This window comes from Podarcis liolepis, assembly GCF_965112155.1.
Source record: "Podarcis liolepis genome assembly, chromosome: 10".
Classification (NCBI taxonomy): domain Eukaryota; kingdom Metazoa; phylum Chordata; class Lepidosauria; order Squamata; family Lacertidae; genus Podarcis; species Podarcis liolepis.
In genome coordinates, this window is record NC_139562.1 from 68,732,844 (window position 1) to 68,750,925 (window position 18,082).

At 41.0% G+C, this 18,082-nt stretch overlaps 1 protein-coding gene across 2 annotated transcripts in view; it reads left to right on the plus strand.

Annotated features, from left to right (window-relative positions):
* RELN (reelin) overlaps positions 1-18,082 on the plus strand; it is a 311,434-nt gene that overhangs the window by 62,528 nt on the left and 230,824 nt on the right. For both annotated transcript variants that reach the window (XM_083463882.1, XM_083463883.1), the window contains one exon: positions 5,827-5,962. In XM_083463882.1, the coding sequence (XP_083320008.1) occupies positions 5,827-5,962 (136 nt within the window). The remainder of the gene's footprint in view (positions 1-5,826; positions 5,963-18,082) is intronic.

Here is an 18,082-nt window from a genome sequence, read left to right on the forward strand (position 1 = left end):
CATTTCTGCCAATCCCATACAGTCAATCAGCTTCATCTGCCATTCTTCCAAAGTGGGTAGATCTTGTGTCTTCCAATACTTTGCGATAGGTATTCTTGCTGCTGTTGTGGCATACATAAAGAAAGTTCTATCCTTCTTTGGCACCAATTGGCCGACCATGCCCAGGAGAAAGGCCTCTGGTTTTTCACCCTGTAATAATATTGAGCATAGTAATATCTAACAGAAAACTAGTTTAGACTTTACATTTCTTGGCTTACTTATCAAAAATAACTCCTCATGTGTGCCATGTGAGGAGGAACTAAAGTGATTTAGAACTGGCTGTATTGGGGGGGGGGTAGGGGTGGGACTCAGTTCAGAGTGACACCAGCAGTGAAAAGAAGCTAAGGAAATTTGACTGGTTTCAGTTTTGTATACAGTGGTACCTCAGGTTAAGTTCTTAACCTGAGCCACCACTTTAGCTAATGGGGCCTCCTGCTGCCGCCGCACCACCAGAGCATAATTTCTGTTCTCATCCTGAAGCAAAGTTCTTAACCTGAAGCACTATTTCTGGGTTAGCGGAGTATGTAACCTGAAGCGTATGTAACCTGAAGCGTATGTAACCCGAGGTACCACTGTATAGCCTGGGGGCAGTGTGCTACTAACCAAAGCATGTCCCTTCTGATCTAGTATTTCTGGCTCCTTTGCAATCTTAGTATTGCTACAATGTGGGCATTTCAGTGGACATGCCAGAGGGCATGTCCCAACCTACATACAGTATAGTCATTATGAAGATCAGGCTACACCCTAAATGTGTAGGATATGTACATTTGTAAGGCTGTGTATGATGTGACGAAGCTGCATGCTCTGCTACCGGGGGTGGAGAGCAAGTGGTGACGTGGATGGTGCCCCCCGGGGGCATGGTACAGCGCCTGTGAGGGTGTGGCGGCATTCTGGGGGTGTGATGCGCTGCCTGTGGGGGCATAATGCCCAGCGCGGGGGGGGGTACACAGCTCGTGTCCGGGGGGGCCACCATGATGGCACCCTACTGGAATAGTGGTGCTGGGAGCAGGCCACTCCCTCCACACCCCCGTTCCTCCACCAGTGTGTGCATGAGCCTTGGACATCTCCTATCTCCTCTTCCTCTGACCTGGCCCTGAGAAGGAGATCAGAAGCGGTTGTTTCTGTTTTTAACTAACTGCAGCTTAGGGTTATGTCCAAATCCAAACTCTGTTAGTCATAATTACAGTTTACTGAGCAAAGCCAGCTCAGTGTGATTTACACATAAAGGTGTGTAGTTTGGTGGTGCTCCTAGATCTACCTCTGTCACTGTACGCTAGGAGTGTCTTTTACAAACTTAGGTTGGTAAGACACCTAGGATCAGGATAGCTTGACAACAGTTGCCCATGCATTGGTAACCTCACAGCTGGATTGCTGCAGTGCACTCTATGTGGGGCCACCCTTGAGGTTGATCCAGAGGCTGAAGGTGTTGCAGAATGCAGAAGCTAGGTTCTTTTTTGGGGGGTGAACTATCACCAGCATATAACGCCTTGCTTGCAAAGTTTGCAGGGCTGCCAGTTTGATTCTGGGCCAACTTCAGGGTGTTGGTACTAACATATTTCTTTCTCTCTTCTGCAAACACAGAACACAAGCTACATGAACTTGCTGTCTTTATACAGACAAGATATCAAAGCTGTGAAGTGGCTCTTGTGCATTATGTACACAGATCTGGTGCTTAAATAAGGAGTGGATGTGACCAAATGAATCTAATTACCAACTTCAATATAATTATTTCCCCCTAAATGCTAAGAGATTGTAGGAATTTACTTACTAACATCCCAATTTAAACTATTTTCCAGAATTAATATTTTTATTTTTATTTAAATGCATAGAAGTCTCTTTTAGTGTCAGGGTGAATACCTTCTCTAGCTCCTTGTTATGTTGTAAGATTGTTATTTTCAAAATAATTGATATCATCTATAAAATAATTCCAGTGCTTGAAGTAAGCTAAAGCTAACATAACCCACTGAGTAAGAAAAAAAACCCTTCCAGAATTGTCAGTATGCGCTCCCTTTGCGATGTTTAATAATTTATCAAGCCTTGCTGACCCCTACTTGATTGCAAAAGCCAGCAAGTGTTTTAGAAGTCTCTTCCATTCTATCAAACTAGATGGATGTTTTTTCCTGTGAAGCAGAATGTAATCACCCAGAAAAAAATCAATCAGCAGCTGTATGTTAGATATGAGTGTAGTACACTTAGGCCTTCATTCGAAATGCCAGTAGGTGGTTGTTAATTGAGTAGTTCCACTGACTTTAATGGGATTATCATATGAGAGTTGGTTGCAGAATCATTCCATCCCATTATTCTCATCTTTAAACAGGTAGAAAAGAGTAACACTCACGGCAGTGAAATATTGATATTTCCTAATGCACCAATACCTCAGATATGCAGATGACACAACCTTGATGGCAGAAAGCGAGGAGGAATTAAAGAACCTTTTAATGAGGGTGAAAGAGGAGAGCGCAAAATATGGTCTGAAGCTCAACATCAAAAAAACGAAGATCATGGCCACTGGTCCCATCACCTCCTGGCAAATAGAAGGGGAAGAAGTGGAGGCAGTGAGAGATTTTACTTTCTTGGGCTCCATGATCACTGCAGACAGCAGTCACAAAATTAAAAGACGCCTGCTCCTTGGGAGAAAGGCGATGGCAAACCTAGACAGCATCTTAAAAAGCAGAGACATCACCAACAAAGGTCCGTATAGTTAAAGCCATGGTTCTCCCAGTAGTGATGTATGGAAGTGAGAGCTGGACCATCAAGAAGGCTGATCGCCGAAGAATTGATGCTTTTGAATTATGGTGCTGGAGGAGACTCTTGAGAGTCCCATGGACTGCAAGAAGATCAAATCTATCCATTCTGAAGGAAATCGGCCCTGAGTGCTCACTGGAAGGACAGATCCTGAAGCTGAGGCTCCAATACTTTGGCCACCTCATGAGAAGAGAAGACTCCCTGGAAAAGACCCTGATGCTGGGAAAGATGGAGGGCACAAGGAGAAGGGGACGACAGAGGACGAGATGGTTGGACAGTGTTCTCGAAGCTACCAGCATGAATTTGACCAAACTGTGGGAGGCAGTGGAAGACAGGAGTGCCTGGCGTGCTCTGGTCCAGGGGGTCACGAAGAGTCGGACACAACTAAACGACTAAACAACAACAATGCACCAATTTATTATATGGGATATAACTGCTGCTGTTTCATGTTGCCACATAAGGTCTTAGCTACTTTAAGCACACAAGGATGACTCATGAATCTCTAACAGTTGGATAAATTAATCAGTTTAAAACTGGGTGGTCAGTGAGTCACTCAAATAGTAACCTATCAAAGGAACAGAATTTGGTTCTCAAAAGATAAACTCACACATTCACTTCTGCTTTCTCTCTGCTTCCCAGCAGGACATTTGTCCCATTAACTCCCTCCTCCCTCTCATTTATTTCTTCCAGGGTTTGTTAAGCCACAGTTTCCTGTTACTCCCAAACCATGAAATTATGGTTTAAGGACTGGCTACACACCAAGATTGGAAACTGTGGTTTGATCCTGGTTTTCAAACCAATATTTTATACCGTTTACCTTATGCTGGTCTGCGACCATAATAAACTTGTTGTTGTTGTTGTTGTTGTTGTTGTTGTTGTTGTTGCTATACCGTTTACCAGTCCAGCCATGAGATAAAATTGTGATTATATTAGTATTTAAATAAGTATTAAAATACAAATTTTCATGCAGATATTTTTTAAAAAATCTGCAGGTTAATCCAAAACATGACAGGATGGATTTATGAATAGGCATATACAAGATTGAAATGGACCAGAAATAGCCATCCTTACCTGTGTTTCTTTGACAGTGTTGGGGCCATAGATATGTGACCAGAGCGTTTCAGATGCTACAGTGGCCTTGACTTGGTCTAAGTTATGTAGCCGATATATATAATGAATTCAGGAGAACAGAGTATGTTACGTACTGTCATATGGCTAAGCTTTTCATTCAATTTCTTTTTGTAGGTTTGGATCAGGCATGATATATAGCCAGTAACCCTAATAGCTTCACAGCAAAGTAATATACGGTGGAGACAGACCTAACTGGGTAGTGTAGCATATAAATTATTTCAACACAATGAGCACACACAGTAAAACTCGAGGGAAAGGGAGTTCAGAGAGGTTCTTCTTCACATTGAAGTAGCATATGATTTAGTGATGCTTAGTTGCTGCAGACCTTGGATATACTCCCTGGTGACCTAGATGCATGGAAAAGCTGCTTTGTTTTTTGTTTTTCTATGGATTTGCACAGTTGTTGGTCTCTCAGACTCACTGCCATACCTACCAGCCCTTAACACAAATTATGTGAATGTTCTATTCACTTTTAAGTAATAGATAAGCACATTAGTTTTCAAAAGCAAGTTCTGCCTCTGGCATATCTTATCACTCACTGGGATTGTTTTGAGAAATGCAATATAATTACTTATTTTCTGTGTATGCCTTCCCATGTACCTCATTGCAGAGTATAGTGTAACATAGCTGCCTGATCAGCTGTGTTACTGAGAAGTCTTCTTGGTGGGGAAGAGAAAGCTGGTTTTATTCACAAGACAAGCATATGGCTAGAATGAAAATGTGGATTCTTCTTCATTTTAATGGAACATTTTATACCAGTATAGGGTATAAATTTAGGGTATAAAATCCTAAGTGCATTTACTCGGGAGTAAGCCCCTTTGAAAACAAGGGACTTACCTTTGAGTAAATTATTCTTTATTCTTATTAGTATTAACTAAACGTATTCATCAGCTGTTAAGTTGAAAAATATGCATGAATAAATACATTATACCATTGAAAAGAGATGGGGACACTCCATACAACATATGGGAGACCCCCCCTCCCAGCAAATAGCAGTATGTATAAATATGCATATGCATACATTGTTAAGCTTCTAACCTATTGGAACATAGACTCCTAGAAGTTGAGTAGAGTTGAAAGGGACCCCAGAGGGTCTTCTAGTCTAACCCCCTGCCACCGAGGCCATGCTGTGGAGGATTTGAATGGAGTGGAAGTATCCTTCTGCTCAGCTCTGCTGGCTGAGCCAGCCAGCTTCCTTCTGGCCACAAAACATGCAAATGGGCACGATGTTTGCTGGCAGTTTCCCCACTGGCAGAAGTCAGCAGGAACACCCAACGTGAAGAATTCTGACCCCGAGCCAGACTCACTGCTGTCACATGGTGGCGTCAGACCTAATCCAGACCCAATCACTGCACCAGCCTGGAGCTGGCTGGCATGGTTATCAGGCCTGATTCCACAATCCTGATTGCATTGTGTTGATTGGTAGGCTGAACAAAATGGCATTTGAGGTTTTTCCAACCATCTCCATGACAGTATGAATCTAGAGGAGGAGCCAGGAGAGTCTGGTTCCACGATCAGTAATGGAAAGGTGGAATATACTCAAAAGAAATAAACAGGAAGGAAAAATGGACATAGCTATTCAATGTACTATCTGAAGAGAGTTGAAGCAATCTTTCCTGTCCATTACTGAGCATAATGTCATTCGTCATTCTGAGGAAGGAACTGCTTTGAGGTCACATTACAGATAGGAAAGCATAGTGATTAAGTAATTTGATTGACATTCACATGGAAAGGTTAGGTTAGGTTCAAGTCCAAAAGGTTTAAAATAGTGGAATATGGCATTTGCTATTGATACACCAACTGAATATTCTTTGCTATAAAATTTTTTACTTAACATTTCTGAAGCAATGCAATGAATATTTGTCTTTAATTGCATCTGTGTTTCATCTTTACTTTCTGTCTTTCTTGTAGGAATAATGTCTGATCACCAGTTTGGAAATCAATTCATGTGCAGTGTGGTTGCATCTCACGTAAGCCATCTACCAACAACAAATCTCAGTTTTGTTTGGATTGCCCCACCTGCAGGAACAGGCTGTGTAAATTTTATGTAAGTGTCAAGATACTGTTGCTGATAATGCTAAGGTTCTTTGTAGCATGGCTACGGGAAGTAAAATGCATGTAATTGTTTCAACCATGAATCTCAACATAGGTGGAAAGATTTATCTCCAGTGAATATTTGGTATTGGTAAAAAAGCCAAGCTACCAGTCTTACAAATCAAGAGGCAGATTGCCTGTGTTTTGTCTATGATGGGTGGTTCATAGCAGCTGCATGGAGAATGGTCAGATTTGCTCTAGTATCAGTTGTTGCTCAACAAGCTACCTTCATTAGTTATATTTATAATTTAATAACACTTGGGGTGGTAACTTTCTTGGCTTGCAGAGGAAGCTCGTGACAGTTTTAGTACAGTCTTGGAGATAGTTCAAACACTCATAAATAGCTCTATGTAAAGCCAAATAAAGGAAGTGATCTGACCTAGCGCACCAATTGCTGCCAAGTGAAAAATTGAGTGCAGTAGCTAAAAAAATGTACTGCCACACTGCTTGAATTGTTGCCAGGAATTGGCAGACATATATCTGTAAACACACTGAGTAAGATGATGCTTCTTTTATGTGTCTGTGAGGCTGTGTGGACCAACGTATACATTTCTCAGCCAGCCCAGTGTATAGGATGAAACTGCAAACTGAATTTTGTTCTGATCAACTGAATTCAATTTGTAGCTTCGTTCTGCAAAAAAACAGGTAAAAGGTGAAAGATTTATACGATCTGAAGAGAAACCAGAATATAGGTGGGCCTCAGTCTCGTTCTCTGCCACCCCACCCCTGCACACTTGCATGCACACACGAGCAGACTTATACACAACCCTCTGTGACAGAAAAGTTTGTTTGCTGGGCAGTTTGGGTCACCAAGTGTTTTTTTTTTCCTGCCAGCAAATGGTTGACTGGCAACAGCGTCTGATTGGCCAACGTTCCGGGGGAGGGAAATGATTGGTTTGGAGAGGTTAGACAGGTTTCAGGTTGGGAGAGAGGGTGAAGGGGTTCTGAGGGGAAAAGGAGATACTCACTGAGGAGACTATCCATAGGGAGAGGACAGAGCCTCGCAGCTGGGATAGGGAGACCAGGCTGAGGGTCTGGGGAAGGTATCCAGACAGGAGTGTTCTGGGAAGGCTGAATCTGAGCCAGGAGAGACAGATCCGGAGTCTTCCTGGATGTCAGTCTAGCCAGGAACGGAGAATTCTTCTAGGTACTTAAGACTCCCAACCCAATAACAAGGGGAGAGGGGATCCCCTGGGTCTGTAATACCATTTAGAATACCTCAGGTGTGGGATTGTTAAGAGAGGGGATAACTGAGGAAAAATGCCCCTCACTCATGAACCAAAGGATTAAGCTGTGAAGGAAGCAGTATAGTGTTGAAAGTATTGTATTATCTAAGTGACAGACACTGATTTGAACATTTTACCATCTCTTCTGGAAACCTGAATATCTATCTACCTGAAGTGTGCCGACTGATGTTTAGTAACTGAAGTTTAAGAAGAGCTGTACCTATAATATTGTGTTTAAGCCTGAGACATCTTATGGTTAAAGTAACTAAGTTTAATTCTCCCTGAAAGAACTTGTTTCCTGACCCACTTTGTGTCAAAAACTCCCTTTGTTTTGTAAAACTTTTCGTGTTTGTTTGATCAACTCCTGCCTTAGACTCCAAATCATTAAGTTTTCCCTCACACAAGTCCCCCACTAGATAATATGGGGTAAATTGTAGGAAATTGTGTAATTGGTGTACCGTGAAGTGGTCGCACTAAATTTAATTGAGAGCTGGCCCAATGGTGCCAGGATGAGAAAGTGCCATTGTGCCGTCTCACCCTCACTCCTCTTCAGGTCTCCCATGCAGATCTGCTGAATAGGTGGGGTTATTGGCCACTTGTCAAATGACTGATTTGACAGGGCAATTTGCATCTCTGTCAGGATGCTGATGTCTGCTGTCCGCTGTCTACTATCTCTGCATTGTTAGATAGATAATACTTTATTCGGCTATAAGCCCACCAGGTAAAACCAATCGGTAAATACAATAGCATTTTACATTCTAAAATATCAACTAAAATATTTCAGCGCATAATCTTGTTCACATTACATACAGTCTCTAGCTGTACCATATTGTGGCCTTGAATATAAAGATGGTGGATTGAGTTTACTAGATTTTAATAGTCATGCAGCATTCCATGAAGTCTTTTGTATGAAAGAACAGAATTCAGGAATCTTGCAACCTGTAGTGTTCTATAAAAGTCAATGTCCTGGAGTAGATAGGCTAGATGTAATTCAGGTGGTTTAGCAACAGTTTCCAAAATGATTGAGCTCAGAATCCTTGATCGGGGAACAATATATAAAGGACAATTAAACAAGATATGATGAAGGGATTCTATTGATTTGTTGTCACATGTGCATAAAACAGAGGTTTTACCATTAGAAAATCTATTGTTCAGCACATTTGAGGGGAACACATTAAATCTGGCTCTAACAAAAGCGAATCTATGCGACGCAGCCGATAAGGTAGACAGATATCGAGGTATCTGGGACATAAATGTAATGCCCTGGTTTATCGGGGAACATGTGCCACGACCTGTAGTAAGATTTTGTTTCAAGTCGACCTCCTCCAATCTTTGTTTGATGGCCTTTTTTGCTGTAATTAGATCTAAGTTTAATATATCGGAAGGAGAGATTCCATAAGTCAACAGTTTGGAATGGATTTTTGTTGCCCATGGATTGGTGAATTCATCTCTCCAAAGGCACTGAATAAGATGGTAATTGGGCAATTTATGCCAGAGAGACAGCCCATAATTAAAGGCATGTCTCCACATCAGGATCTCTCTGCATTGTTGTTGTTTTATTTCTGCTGATGTTACCAAAATTTGTGAAGACTTGGAGGACCAGAACAATTTGCTTGGGGAAACTGGATGAGGCCCCCACACTGAGAGTTAGTCATCCCTGGGATAAATGATGCAGTTGACAATTCTTGCTGTTAGTCCAGTCTTCAGCGTGTTGTGAAGTTGGTGCTTTGAATCCTAAACTTGGATTTTCCACTGGCAGAGACCTCATTATGGGAATTGCATTCTGTTTCTGGTATTCATGCCAGTGTAAAACACACACGAACACTTGCTCCAGGAAGGCTTTGTCAACAGCCTATTACGCACTGGCACAATGCCAATCTGCAAGTGAGTTGTGGTGGATGCCAAATCATGCAAGGAACTTGAAAACTGTTTCAAAGAATTCAAGAGCAACACAGAATCACTACTGCAGCTCCCTCCTATGTTTGGAACCCTCCAGTATATTGGACGTCCCTAAGTTTTATGCACAAGAATAAAGGTGTGATCCCACTAAACTCCCAAAGACTTAATGCATCTATCCACACTAAGGTAACCCAACACTATTACCTTGCCATTGCAGAGAAATGGTGGCTTGCTTGAGTTTATGGTTGAACTCAATAATAAATAAAGGACTTCAGCTCATTCTCTTGACCACTAGATTACACTAGCATAAGAGATTTCCTCCTCACCTCTATAAAATGACAAGACTTCACTCCCTTTCTATTGCTATCCTCCATGTTTTATCAGCTGACAACTTTGTTTTGATCTTCTCCAGCTTGCAAGACTTGGCATAAAACACAGTAAATCTCTCCTTCAAGGATCATCAAATCTACAGATAGCAATTCTTATCTTCTGAGTGACCTGGCTTATGTGGGATGGGGGGATGGCAACATATTCTGTTCTTCATTGGGTGGGTGGGTGTGTTTTAAGATATATGAATATTTACTTGGTTCTGTTACATTATGCTATATGACAGAGACCTGTATATGCTAAATGATATCACAGTGTACCACTGTGTAAAATAAGAAGTTTGTGTTTACTTCAATACGTGCTCTGGAAACAATACTGTCTTCACTCATGCAGGCCCAGTTGTTGTTGTTTTTTAAAAAATCATTTTCTCATTTTACAAACTTATAACGATACAAATTAACACATCCAATTTAAGATACCAAATATTATTATAGACCCCACTCTCCTCTTTCTGCAGTTGCTTGTCATATATTTTACCGCCACATATCCAATTTAAATCTATTTATTATTCGTCCTTTATACTCAATTTTAATTATTTTACTGCTCATTTGTAATTCAATCCTGCCAGCGTTGGGAGCTGTTTATGATAGTTCTTCAGATAATCCTTAAATCTTCCCCATTCTAAGTTAAAAAGTCTCTCTTCTTGATTTCTTATTCTTCCAGTAAGTTTCTCCATTTCTGCATACCATGCAGGTCCAGTTTCCAAGGTGATTTCCAAAGGAACTAGCATGCCTGCAACAGAGCTGAAAGTGGACATTTCCAGCCTGCCTCAGTGATAGACTGATTGCGCCATAATTACATGGCCAAAAATCACAGCAGTTGGGGGAGATTGTTGTGAGGCCTCTTTCACTCTGTATAGTGCCATCCATTATGCTTGTCAAAATTCATTTTGCTGCTGTAGTGAGGGCATTTCCCTTTCCCGTACCATACATAGCATGCAAATATAAATATATGCACATTTATTCTATTATTGAAGAACAAAAAGAAACAGGTGCATTGTCAGGGAGCTTGTACCCAGGTGGTGAAATAATGGTTGCTGATATGTGTTTAAAAAAATAAAAAAAATAAACCTAACACCTTCCTTCATTAGACAATAAACAATACACTCTGTTCTTATGGAATAGCCAGAGAATTTTATGTAACTAACTGAACTGACAATAAAACCACATTATGTGCAAACACAGAGCATTAGTGGAGGGGAAATGTTCCTCTTAAGCAGAATATACTTCAGCGTTAGCCACCACAGACAAGCTAAACTTCTCATAATATTAATGATACTGATAAGATTTAAACTCTTAGGCCAAACTGGACAGCGGACATTCATCCAGTAAAACATTTGTGGCCAAAGTAGGTAAAGACTACTGGTACTAGAACTAGGGCTGCATTTTATTTAGTACAGATCTCAGCAGTGGCAAACACTATGCAGAAGCAATTATAACTCACCCATATTTGCTAGTGATTCCTCATCCAGCCAGGGATATACACTGCCTCAGTGGAATTGCAATCCCTAGCTGGATTGGGGCATTAGAAAAACTACAACTAACTTCAAAAGCATGTTGAAGCATGTGTGAGAGAAGGAGGGAAAACCTGTTTTCATCTTTTGATTTCCAGTTAGTACCATTTTTGTTATGTAGTGTAGTTTCACCCTGGGCCAACAGGGGGATACTGTATATAGTTTTCACTCAGGTCTGTAGATAGTTTTCACTCAGGTCCGCGGCAGTTATTTTAGGCGGGAACTCTGGGCTGTTGTGGTTACAATGTTGACAGCCGGCTGCCTATAAATACAGGCCGGCTGAGCTGTTCGCAGTCAGTTCTATTCCAGCTTACCATAATAAAGAGCTACTTGAAGAAATCGCTGTGCCGGCTGCTATGTCAACCCACGACTCAACAATTTTCTCCTATGTTTTATTTACTATTCAGCATACATCATGGACAGAAATACATGTTACATCAGGGTTAAGAAATCTGTGGTCCTCCATGTTGTTGGGCTCCAAACTGGCCATGCTGGTAGGAGTTGGAATCAAGCATCATCTGGAGCGAAGCGAGTTCCACATCCCTGCATTATACATCCCTTCAATGGCCACTTCTATTCAGAAAAAATGAACATCAGAAGGGAGCAGTTTAGAGTTGGGGAGAGTCAACCTTTCATCCCCTTGCTCTTTTCCATCTGCAGCTGTGCCATCCAAGGCACTTCCAGTTACGCCTTCCTGAAGCTACTTGTTCCTAACAGAAGCTGCCATCAGGGTTTTGTTGCATGTGTTTCTGTGTAACATGCCACTTGCGCCATTTGAGTGCGTTTTGGAGGAACCCTACAGCCATCTCTGGTTTAAAAAAATCCTACCACGCCGTAAACAGTTAAGGTTAGCATCATGTGTAAAAAGTGTTCAACATAGAGTGAATTAGCATCTGGGAAAGTCGAGAGTCATGTTTATCAATGAGACTGGAAAATAAGCCTCCCTGCACTGATACTGGGACGAGAATGACTCTGCTTAGTCTTAGCTCACTCTTCATGTTAATTCATCTCCAACCTCTCCACTGACACAGATCACAGGTCTGCTAATTAGTTCCCAGTATTTTGTAATGCTGGTGTTTATTCCTTGAGAACTGAACAGAAGCTACCAAACTGTCCTTGAGAGCTATAAGAAGATAACAGCTTTCAAATACCATGGCCATACCCTGGATTTCATCACTGGGCCTGCCTGCTATTAAGAAAAACTATTAGAAAACTTCAGCACAAATGATAAAAAATAAAGATGAACGGCTGACATTTATCCTTAGAGTCTTTCTAAACAGCCTATGTTTCATTAGCTGATAACCATGCTTTTTGATGGTCAACTTGAGCCAAGGAACATTAATTATACTGCTTTTTGCTTGAGAAAAGTTCATAGGTTATGGCTGTTCAGTGCTTTTTTTTTTACCATTCTCTTAATCCTAAATTGCCCGATAATCACTGAATGCCAAGCCTTTTATTTTACACTGACCAGACCTGTGCTAAAGACAATCCCAGCTACTATAAAAATGTTAAAAGGAGGATAGTGCTAAGATGTGCAGTTGCCACCCCAAAAAAGGAACAATGAATTTAGTTCTATTTTCCCCACCCATTGCAAAATACCTGCTCACCTGGGGCTCCAGAGGGGGTGGCCATTTGACGCCACCCTCCTCCAGAAGTGACAGACACATTGTTTTGAGCAGGCCTTGCCCACATGCCCATACTGGGGCATGGGCACAGGGGCTGTGTCCTGCCCACACCTGGGGTATTTAGGAAGGTGACCTGGAACAGACCACCCTCTTGGCTGATTAACACAGAATTTGTCTCCTTCCCACCCAGACTGTTAGGGACCAGCTTGGTGGGGGAGTGGGCAAGTTGGCGTAAGGACCTTGCTTTGGTTAATTGGTCAGGGAGAGATTTTCTCCTGCAAGCAAATTGCCCACCTCATAGCAACCATCACAACTTTGGTGGATACGGCATTGGGCTGAATCCTTAGTCATGTGGGTACCCTGTTAAAGGGCTCCAGGAGTCTACGTGGGGACTGATGGGGGGAGCTGTATGGGGTCATGGCACCCTCTGCAATTGATAGCAACTGCAGTAAGACTGCTGGGAATGTTGACTTTGGAGTCCTGGCTGCAGCTAGTCTTCCATGTTCAACACTAAATTACACCAGTATTACTGAGGAAATCTACATAGAACGATCCTTAATGCTTTTCAATTAGACATTGCTGTTACAGTTTGGTACTTTGTGCTCACATTCGTTTGTCATTGGCAATGATAATGACTCCTAAGCAGAGAGAGACATGCCATTATACCTTTGAATGTTAAAGCCTCACGCTTTAATAAATGACTTTGCATACTATGGTTGCAAAAAAATGATTTCAATTACTTGAAAATTGCCCAAGCAAATTGTGCTTGATATTCTAGATGAATTTACTACAGGAAGCCCCATAACTACATTATGGGGGAAATATCCATTTTTAGTAGTAAATTTCCAGTAGCAATTATATGTTGTGGAAAAATTAATGCCTCATATTTGAAATATTGGCAATATTTAGTCACCAAAGACAACTGCACTTATATTGTTTAAAGCAACATCAGACCCCCTGCAGCAAGCCTACAATGAGGGGACCTGGTCTATGACATGCCATGTGCTTATGTACAATGTAAATCTTCTTAGCTTTGCAGGCTGCAGATGCTAGCTGTTGTGTTCAGATGCAGCTTTAAACCATTGTTTAGTATTATGAGAATGAATCGCAGCAATCCCTGGCCTTCTGAGCTTTCCTCTCCCCTGTCCTCTTCTACAGCAGCCACCAAGGAAGAGACTGGAAGTTTTTGCTTCAATTTTGCACTAACCACATTTATACCATGTTGTCCAAATTCTAAACTGTAGTTAATCTAACTGTGGCTTGTTGGAATAAGCCGGCCTCAGAACCTATTTTGTGTTACATGTATACTGTACATTGCCATAATGTTATAGTAAGTCACTTTTGGGGGGCCCAAAATGCAGTACTGTGTGTAATTGTTATTACACATTTTTTAAAAAAATGTCTGAAGGATGTATTGATGTTATATATGTTTATATAACATAAAAAAATCACTATAGGTACTTTTTACAACAATAAAACTAAAAGCAAAACTAAAAACCTTGTTAACCAGGAGAGACCTTGGAAAACATATTAGGTGTTCCAGCCCCCCATCATAATTTCCTAAGAAAGCTCATAAATACTAAGAACAATTTACCCTTAACTGATAGGATCTTCCCCAATATCTCCAGTTTCTAAACTGTGTTCTGGGGAATCTAGGCATTTCTAAGAAGCTTTCTATGAGTTTCTCGTTGAGATGTTTACTAATAAGCAGATAGGTTTCTCTGAAAGAAATCTTGGACATCACAGCTGTTCCTCCCTACAACGCACAGCCATGAGGTGTGTTCTAAGGACACACTCACAGGTTGTATGGGGCAATGATAAGTCCCAGCTGGTCCGGCTAGTGCTACAAATGAAGTGGGCTTATTCTATGCCCTATGCTTTGAATTCTCTATGACACTATAAGGATCCAGCCCCATAGAAACTGTTGAGAGAATGAATAAATAAAAAGAACAGTTGCTTTCCTCAGCTGACAAGCTGATTCAGAAAGTGTTCTCTGAAGGTAGGGCAGCAGTCTGCAAGCTTTGTATCTGAATTTATGCATCCCAGATCCACTGCAGGGTACCTAGGCCTCCGCTGTGGCATGCAAATTATATATAATGAAAGCAAAAGGTGCCAAATTGGTGTCAAGCATAGGACATCCATCTCTGTTTGTTTATTTTAAAATGTACGTATCATGCAAGACCATCTCACAACAAGAGGGGCAGACTCTGATACCTTCTGAACGTTTAAAATTGCTTTTAAGGCTGAATTTATGGGATAGGTATACTATTGTTCTATTTATTTGTTTTTATCATATTTTCATTTTACGACTGGATGAACCACTTTGGATGATGGTGGTTGTTTTGAAATAAAAAAAGTGGTATACAGTACAAATTCTTTTAAATTAAAAAAATACATAAAAATAAGCAAGGGTAAATCTTCCATGAAAACATGTGGTTGTTTTCTGTATCTCATACTGTATATATTTCACTGGGAGAGTGTGGGAGTGCTAAGCACATGCTTAACCTCCTTGTTGAAATACAATTTAACTGCTTAGCTGAATTATATTAAATTTTTGTGCCAGGAAAGTTAATATAGAATGGTAGGAAATGTCTGTAACACTGGCTTGCAAACCTGCAATGAACCCATGATGCGCAAGAGCCACAGTCTAGTCAGATCTTGGGCAGGGAAAGGGGAAAACCAAGTATTCATTTCCAATTTGCTCATGTCACTGTAACTTTCCAATAATAGAGTCCTCGTGTTGCTAACATGGTTTTTTTTGAGGATTTCAGATGCTCTCTTCCAGATATGTAATTTACGTGTCTGTGTCTCAGATTGTTTCTGGTGGAGGACAACTGTGCCTACAGATATATCTGTGCAAACAATATGTAATTCAAATAGAGAGGCTTAAAACATTTATAGAAACATCCAGCAAGATTACATGGTCTGTTTAAATACTTTTGACTGTGGCAGAAAAGTGACATGCTGTCTGAACACACCACATTTTCGTGGTAAACCACTGAGTTAGAATGTCTCTTCAGTTTGTTAAAAATAGCAAGGTGAATATCCCATTGGAGAATTATGTAAAGACTGATGTACTGCGCTTAATATCTCACATATCAGACATGGTCAAGCTCAGATTTGCCTGAACGTCGTATCTTCTCTATTGAGCTGGCAGTGATAGGTTGGAATCCAGGAGAACTCCCAGATTACAAACTGTTCCTTCAGGGGTAGCGCAACCTCTCACATAACAGGTTGTGCACCTAATTCCTGGGCTGCCCTGGGTGGGAAGAAAGGGGGAGCAGAAAAAATATTTGTGCAGCCTTGTCTAATCTTGCACCTTTCTAAAATTTATTTATTGGGGTGTGTGTTTTCTTTTTGTAAATCTACTGAAGAATAATATATACTCTCCCTTCTTCTGATAGAAAATGCTCGGGGGGGGGAATAGGGGGTTGTGGAGGGTCACTTGTGGGAGAATGAGATTTGTCCCTGTTTTCATCTGAGGAATGTTGGAGGGTATGTTACAGCGTTACATAACAGATTGCCGAAGTCATGTTCGTATCAATAAACATTTTAAGAACATTTGCAGCCATTTGAAAAACATCATACATAGAGAGAAAATTGCATATTTCTGTATTCATTCAGAACAATGGTGAATTAACCAGCTGGTTTAAGAATCTGCTGCAAGAAGCGGGGAGGGGAAGCCACGGCTTGGCACTGACCCTCCTCAAGAAGTGTAGAGCCAGGCATTCCAGACAACAAGCACACATTGATTGCAGCCAGAACGAGTGACTGTGCTTGCAAGTTTTAAAATATTTTATTTCAATGCCCAAAAGTCATTTGGACTCAAAACACGGGCCCCATCTCTGTGGCTGCCGCATGCATCCAATCATCATAAAGGATAACACAATTTTCTTTGATCATATGATGCCAGAGTGAAACCCATGCTGAAGTTTCTTTCCTTTGTGCAGCTACAGTTCTAAATCATCTGTCATGCGTAGTAGCAGGAGGTTGGTTTTATTAGCAGCCTTTGGGTAGTTGGAAGATGTTCAGAGTGTTTCTGTGTAGGATCCAGTCATGTTTTTCATAAAAAGAGAATGGAGTTAGATCAGTTCCTACTAGCAGTATCTAATAATAAATTCCTTTTAAAGAAACTGTTCTTTATCACATGCTCATTTGAATAATATTTCTTTTAAAAAACTGAATTTTGTTTTATCTCTTCTTCTCCCTTGAGACACGTACATGTTGCTTTGTATGTGCCACCACTAGCTTATAGCACACTAAAATTTAACCCTGAAATATATTTCCGAGTAAAAACTAAAAACATAAACCCTGACGGCCTTCAATGAAGCACTCATTCATCTCCAAAAATACCCAGAGTACATCCATGGATGTATCATGGATTGTTTTTGAATGCTTTGCAGTTTAGAGGTGAAAGATCGCCCTTCTCTGCAGGCGAGTCCAGGGAATAGTGCCAGAATGGAAACCTAACAGGAACCAGGCAAACTTATACCACCAACTTAGGTGGGATGTGTCAGAAAGAGAGAGGTGTCTGATGAGTCTGGGGAAATCTTGGGCAGAATCTAGCAGGTAACCCATGGACTCTTGTGAGTTCAGAAGCAAAATAGCTTTGTTTGGCTGGCTCTCAAGCTTACTACTTCTTAGTACCATGTGCTTGTTGGCAGATCAGTGCAGCAAAGGTAGTGTGATTGATGTTAGGAGCCTTACCTTAGAAGCAAAAAATAAGATGCAGCTTTGTACAGGAGAATTTAAGTGAATTACGTTGCAAATGTAAACTGATAATTTCCTAGATCCCTTTGAATGTTTATTGTCATAAGATGTTTGTTATAATGAAAATCAATTAAAAATTATAAAAAAGAAAAAAAATGTTATAGGCCAGTCTTACGAACTACCAGGACAACCTTAAACCAAATAGCGCCGCAGCAAGGAGTGCATGTGACATCCCCGTCTTCATTGCTTCAACTTCGAATACCTGTTTTATTGCACTTCTTGTGCAGTTCACCACTTTGATATATAGTACGCATGCATAGTTTATCTCTGTCATATAGGATGCTGTAAATGTTCCTGTGAATTAAAAGCTCCCTGCTGATGTTAAAGCAATGCTGGTTGTGCAAGTCTGTGGTGCCAGCTTTAGAAGTGAAGATGAACTATTTGTGTTATTTATTTCAGCTGTTGAGCAGTTATAACAACTCTCCCCCTTAGGGAAGCCCTCAGTTACTGCTATGTATATATATATATGCATGCATACCACTAGATACAGACCTACTGCCCCCATACACCCACCGTGTATACAAGCACACCTGTAGGAACACACTGTATGTTTCTCTCCTTCCCTCCCTCCCTTTCACACACATCAATGCACATTCACAGACACTCACACATGCTCATTCATGCACAAGCACTGGAGGAACTGCAGAAATGCA